The sequence below is a fragment of the Alosa alosa genome, chromosome 19, assembly GCF_017589495.1.
Source record: "Alosa alosa isolate M-15738 ecotype Scorff River chromosome 19, AALO_Geno_1.1, whole genome shotgun sequence".
NCBI classification, from domain to species: domain Eukaryota; kingdom Metazoa; phylum Chordata; class Actinopteri; order Clupeiformes; family Clupeidae; genus Alosa; species Alosa alosa.
In genome coordinates, this window is record NC_063207.1 from 1,561,288 (window position 1) to 1,567,665 (window position 6,378).

The following is a 6,378-nucleotide window of genomic DNA, read 5'->3' on the forward strand; positions in this document are numbered from 1 at the left end:
CCAGCTAAAAGGTGGTTTTGCTTGTTGACCAGCTTGTGAGACCACCCTATGATGGTTGACCAGCTAGACCAAGCAAAAAAATATTCAGCCTGGTTTGCCCCACCTAGCGATGGTAATTGACTGGTGTTGCTGGTGTTGCTGGTCTACACTGCTGGTTTAACTGGCCGTGCCAGCTTATGTTGGTCAAACCAGCATGACCATCTTACACCAACAATGTCAAGCTTGGCAGGCTGGTCACCAGCATGACCATCTTACCAGCTGTATCCCACCGCGACAGGCTGGTCAAACCAGCATGACCAGCTTCCTCAGATGGTCACACCAGCATATTCGGCTGGTGGCTAACCAGCTACACCAGCAAAGGCCAGCAAGAGCTGGAAGAAAACCAGCAAAGACCAGCTAAAACCAGCTACCAGCATAAGAGTCTGGATTGGACAGTGGACTAAATCTAGACCATATCAGGACTTGATGTGGGCGATGCTAGCGTGAACCTCAGTTCCTGACATCTAAAAGAGGCGTGCTAGCGTGTGAACCACATTCCTGACATCTAAAGAGGCGCGCTAACTTGTGAACCACATTCCTGACATCTTACCAGACGTGCTAACGTGTGAACCTCTGTTCCTGACAGATAACTGACATGCTAGCGTGTGAACCTTCGTTTCTGACGTGCTAGTGTTCCTGCTGTGCTTGTGTGTGAACCTCCGTTCATGTCGTACTAGCGTGTGAACCTGGTGTATGACGTGCTCGCATTCCTGACGTGCTCTCATGTTCCTGACGTGCTAGCATGTTCCTGACGTGCTCTCATGTTCCTGACGTGCTCGCCTTCCTGATGTCCTCGCGTTCCTGTGAACCTGGCTGCTTTCGGGGAGGGGTCTTATCATAGGCTGAACGGGAAGAGCTGATTGGCCAGAAGGAGTGTGACCTCACCTCAAATCCACCAATCACCAGCAGGGCGTTGATGCGGTGAATCCTCATCTGTTCGGCTATCTTATCAATGTGCTTTGCAGGCAGGGTCCTACACAGAGCAACAAATTCAGTGTGTGTGTGTGTTATTGTGTGTGTGTGTGTGTGTGTGTGTATTTAGTACCTCTTTGTCCTATGTAGTGATCCTCCGTCTGTGTGTGTGTGTGTGTGTGTGTGTGTGTTCAGTGCCTTTTTGTCTCCGGTAGTGATTCTCCTTGTGTGTGTGTGTATGTGTGTATGTGTGTATTAAGTACCTCTTTGTCCCCAGTAGTGATCAGCCTTGTTGTGTGTGTGTGTGTGTATTAAGTACCTCTTTGTCCCCAGCAGTGATCCTCCTTGGCCGGTCCAGCCTCCAACATCACCCCACTTAATCTCCTTAATCTGCAAATCAGAACAAGGCAATCAGCTGCACACATACCGGTACACATGTATATTTTATGGTGTGTAATGTGTGCTACCTGTGCCTTGATGTGAATGAATGTGTGTGTGTGTATGTGCTACTTGCCGTTTGGTGTGTGTGTGTTTTTGTGTGTTATCTGTACTTTGGTGTGTGTGTGTGTTTTGCATGTTACCTGTCCTTTGGTGTGTGTGGGTGTGTGTGTTTGTATGTTACCTGTCCTTTGGTGTGTGTGTGTTAGCATGTTATCTGTCCTTTGGTGTGTGTGTTACCTGTCCTTTGGTGTGTGTGTGTGTGTGTTTGCGTGTTACCTGTCCTTTGGTGTGTGTGTGTGTGTGTTATCTGTCCTTTGGTGTGTGTGTTTGCGTGTTACCTGTCCTTTGGTGTGTCTGTGTGTGTGTGTGTGTGTGTGTTTTGCGTGTTACCTGTCCTTTGGTGTGTGTGTATGTGTGTGTGTGTGTGTGTGTGTTACCTGTCCCTTGGCGAAGCCTTCAAAGCCGTCCTGGACGGCCATCATGCGGTGCCCCTCTGTGATGCCCACTCTAACAGCCGAGCGCACTGCTGCGTTCATGCCCGCTGCTGGGGCACCCACATTCAGTACCGCCACTGTGAACGGACCCTGTCACACACACACACACACACACACATGTACATGAAAGCCATATGTAACAGAGTATTCGTCCGCCGAGTCGAACGCTCTAACCACTGAGCTAAAAGCCCAGGCTTCCAACTCAGCGGTTAGAAGCGTTCTTAAGGTTAGAGGTGATTTATACGCGCAACTAGCATGCTAGCACAGTTCGCCTCCGTTACACATATAACATTATAAAAACTTGCTGTCATTTTATCATTGGGTTGGACATTAAATAACCTAATGGAAATAGCAATAGCATCTTAACTACTTGAGCAGTGCTAGGTTAGCTTAGCATTAGTTTATTCTAGCCCAACAAAGCAATTGCACACTCTGTTGAATCCTGAGCCTTTCTCTGCCTGAACTTCATCAGTAGACATCCTGTCTGCACACCCAGGACTAGACTCTAGCCTAGTGGCAAAATTATGCGTTAGCCAGACTCTAGCCTAGCGGCAGTACTATGCGTTAGCCAGACTCTAGCCCTAGTAGCCTAAGCGGCGGAACTAACTAACCAGACTTAGCCAGACTGTATCGTTAAGACTGTAGCCTGGCTATATCGTTAGCCAGACTGTAGCCTAGTGGCGGTGCTGTGTTAGCCAGACTCTAGGCTAGCGGCAGTACTATGTGTTAGCCAGACTATAGCCTAGCGGCAGTACTATGCGTTAGCTAGACTGTAGCCTAGCGGCAAAACTATGCGTTAGCCAGACTGTAGCCTAGCGGCAGAATTATGCGTTAGCCAGACTGTAGCCTAGTGGCAGTGCTGTGTGTTAGCCAGACTCTAGCCTAGTGGTAGTACTATGCGTTAGCCAGACATTAGCCTAGCAGCAGTGCGGTGCGTTAGCCGGACATTAGCCTAGCAGCAGTGCTGTGCGTTAGCCAGACTCTAGCCTAGCGGCAGTACTTTGCGTTAGCCAGACTGTAGCCTAGCGGCAGAATTATACGTTAGCCGGATATTAGCCTAGCAGCAGTGCTGTGCGTTAGCCGGACTCTAATAGTGGCAGGACTGTGTGTCGCTCAGACTTTAGCCTAGTAGTAGTTCTGTGCGTTAGCCAGACACTAACCTAGCGGCAGTGCTGAGTGTTAGCCAGACACTAGCCTAGCGGCAGTACGGTGTGTTGGCCAGACTTTAGCAAAGCAACAGTGCTGTGTTAGCCAGACACTAGCCTAGCGGCAGTGCTGAGTGTTAGCCAGACACTAGCCTAGCGGCAGTGCTGAGTGTTAGCCAGATTAGAGCCAAACACCTACATCATGACGGCCTTCCTCCTGACTCTCCTCCTCAATCTGTCCACCATTCTCCTCGGCCTAACGGGCACACACACACACGAGTTTAAACCCGGTGTGTATGTGTGTGTATGATGCATGTGTACATTTTACATACATACATTAATTAATTTAACAGACACTTTTATCCAAAGCGACTTAAAGCAAGAGAATAACATTTCAGCTACAGTGCAGAAAAGACCTTAGATAGGAATTACTATTATTACCCTAGGAATTAGAGAGGGAGGTGCATGAGGAGGGGAGAGAGGGAGGTGCAGGAGGAGAGAGGGAGGTGCATGGTAAGGAGGAGGAGAGAGAGGGAGGTGCATGGTAATTGCGCATCAGTTGTGTCAGGTTGTCAGAAGTAGGAGGACAATAGGTATCTTTTTAGGTTAGGTTCTTGAGTGTGTGTGGGTGTGTGCATTAGGTTAGGTTCTTGAGTGTGTGTGGGTGTGTGCATTAGGTTAGGTTCTTGAGTGTGTGTGGGTGTGTGCATTAGGTTAGGTTCTTGAGTGTGTGTGGGTGTGTGCATTAGGTTCTTTATTGTCCAAGGGAATATCTTTTTCACACATCAGAGGTTTCAAAGCAGCATAGGAGTTGAGGATACATTTGAACAGGACGTATTTGAACACGTCTACAGTTGTGCAACATTCTCTGAAAATTTCAAGCATCTAGCATTAATTGTTCAAAAGTAATGACCCAAGGAACTTTACTTAGTTACTTTAAAAGACTGTATTTTATTCAGATTCAGGACTAGGGGTGAACGATTTTGGAAAAAAATCTAATTGCGATTTTTCTCACCAATATTGCGATTGCGATGCGATATGCGATTATTTTTAAGCTCTTTATCTTCTGTCTTATTCAACAAAGACAAGCAATATATTATTCTATAGTATGACCAACACAAAATTAGATAAGTTAAACATAAACTGTTCTTTCCTGGAGCCCAGGCCTATGTTATGATGGCATTAGGTCATTGAATAAGATTGATGAATGAAATATTTCTTTATTTAACTATTTTAATCACATTAGTAGACCTATATTTGTTGAACTTCCAGCCTTGTAAACATTTAATGATTCTGATTCATTTCTATTTCATGTAGATATGACCTTCTTTGGATTAGTTAACAAATAGGTCTACATGTAGTGGCACTGACACGGCTTCTCCTTGTCCTGTGCTCTCCATACCGCTGCCTTCGTTCGTGCACACACACACACAGACCCGCTCCTCTCCTCTGTAGGCTACTTGCGTGAATTGGAACAAACTACTGTAGATTGTTGTAGAGCAAATAAATGCGGCTGAATGACCCGTTAAACCGGTGTTAACTAAAGGTCAGCATCATCAACACATGGCCCTTAATATGCATGCATGCAAATTAACTATGTTTGTTCATATCACAACAAAGCCAATCAGCGGAGACAAAACTCTTTAAACAGGCAAAGTTATCAGCAGTTAGCAGCATGTATGTAGCCTAGAGCCTTAGCTGATAAGCTAATGTTAGAACAGCTGGGTTTTGGTGGTTAGCTGTATCAACTACTTGCGCGGATAACATTATGCATCAATCTGTGAGATGAAATGTTTGTGCCGCCAACCCTCTTGATATATGGAAATGCCCCCACTGTCACTGTACTCCAGTAAACAGTCCCCAGTGCACAGGTGAATGGGTGCTGTGCAGCCCTAAACAGTCGTAGAGTTTTAATGCGTCAGCTGGACAAGTGAGCAGAAGTTACCAGCCAGAGTAGCAGCACAGGGAATTATGAACTAGAACCAGGGACATGGCGGGTTCGAGCAAAGGTAATAAAGAGGTTTATTTTTAACCAAAGTAGCTCTACTGATCTTTCTTGACACTGTTAGCTGGTCCTCTTGTTTCACGTTTTTGCTTCTTCAGTGGTCGTGAGAAGAGTCGATTGTACGTCAACAAAGCATAAGTATAAATCGTTTGGGTGGCGTCACATATTACAAATCGCAGCCTTTGCTGTTTGAAAATCGTGTTTCATCATATCGCGATATTATCGCAAATGCAATAAATCGTTCAGCCCTATTCAGGACCCTGTTTTATTGGCCTCCATATCTCAGAAACTAAAGTAGATGAGTTTAAAAGTTGACACAGTTGTTTCTGTATAATACCATTATTGACATTAAAAAGTATGAAGCCAATCCAAGATGTTCAGGCGGGAGACGTGGTGCTGTGAACCAGCACTAAAAGACAGGATGTCACAAGCAAATTTTAAAATAGCAGTAACATTTTGCATACATTTGTGTGTGTGTGTGTGTGTGTGTGTGTGTGTGTTGGGATGACACTAAACTTTGAGTCTGAATTCCCTTCTGCATGTGACAAACACACACACACACACAGACATGCACATGCACACACACATATACTCACATGCGGGACCTCAGTGTCAGTCTTGCGGTGAGACAGCAGTTTGTAGGTGTTTAAGTTATTCTCAAAGCTCCTGGAGAGGACAGGAAGGCAGAGACAACAGAACTCTTATCATGACTCAGCAGCATGAGTAAACTACAAACACGACTCAGCAGCATGGGTAAACTACAGTACAAACAAGACTCGGTAGCATGGGTAAACTATAAACATGAGTCTGCAGCTATATACATGACTCAGCAGCATGGATAAACTATAAACATGACTCACCAGCATGGGTAAACTATAAACATGACTCAGCAGCATGGGTAAACTATAAACATGAGTCTGCAGCATGGGTAAACTGTAAACACACTATGATGTGACCATGTCAACCTGTCAGCGTTGAAAATAAGGGAGATTTCCCAGGTTTCTAACCCAAAATACGGGACATTTCAGCATTTGGCTTTCTGTTGCTGTCCCTCTGCTAACAGCAAGGATTTAGAATACAAAACTGCTGCACTAACTAAACGCCATTATCTAAAATATAACTCTAAACGCACATGCACTTTAAAGCAAGCAAAACAAAGCTTTGAAAACATCTGAAGGTAGCAACAGGACAAAGTACAGAGACTGCCAGGTCTTATGGTAGGGCTAATGTTACAGCACTGATTCCGACTGAAACTGTCTCTGTAAACATGACTCAGCTCTTCAGACTCAGAAAACTGTCTCTGTAAACATGACTCAGCTCTTCAGACTCAAAAACTGTCTCT

General features: G+C 45.3%; 1 protein-coding gene across 1 annotated transcript in view; it reads right to left on the reverse strand.

Annotated features, from left to right (window-relative positions):
• Nucleotides 1–5,702, reverse strand: part of LOC125284317 (ATP-dependent 6-phosphofructokinase, platelet type-like) — a gene marked incomplete at its 5' end in the record, with an annotated part of 14,325 nt that extends 8,623 nt beyond the window's left edge. Inside the window, 4 exon segments of the mRNA XM_048228225.1 lie at nt 925–1,012; nt 1,271–1,341; nt 1,830–1,976; nt 5,633–5,702. Of these exon segments, the coding sequence (XP_048084182.1) occupies nt 925–1,012; nt 1,271–1,341; nt 1,830–1,976; nt 5,633–5,702 (376 nt within the window).
• Nucleotides 5,703–6,378: the final 676 nt, after the last annotated feature.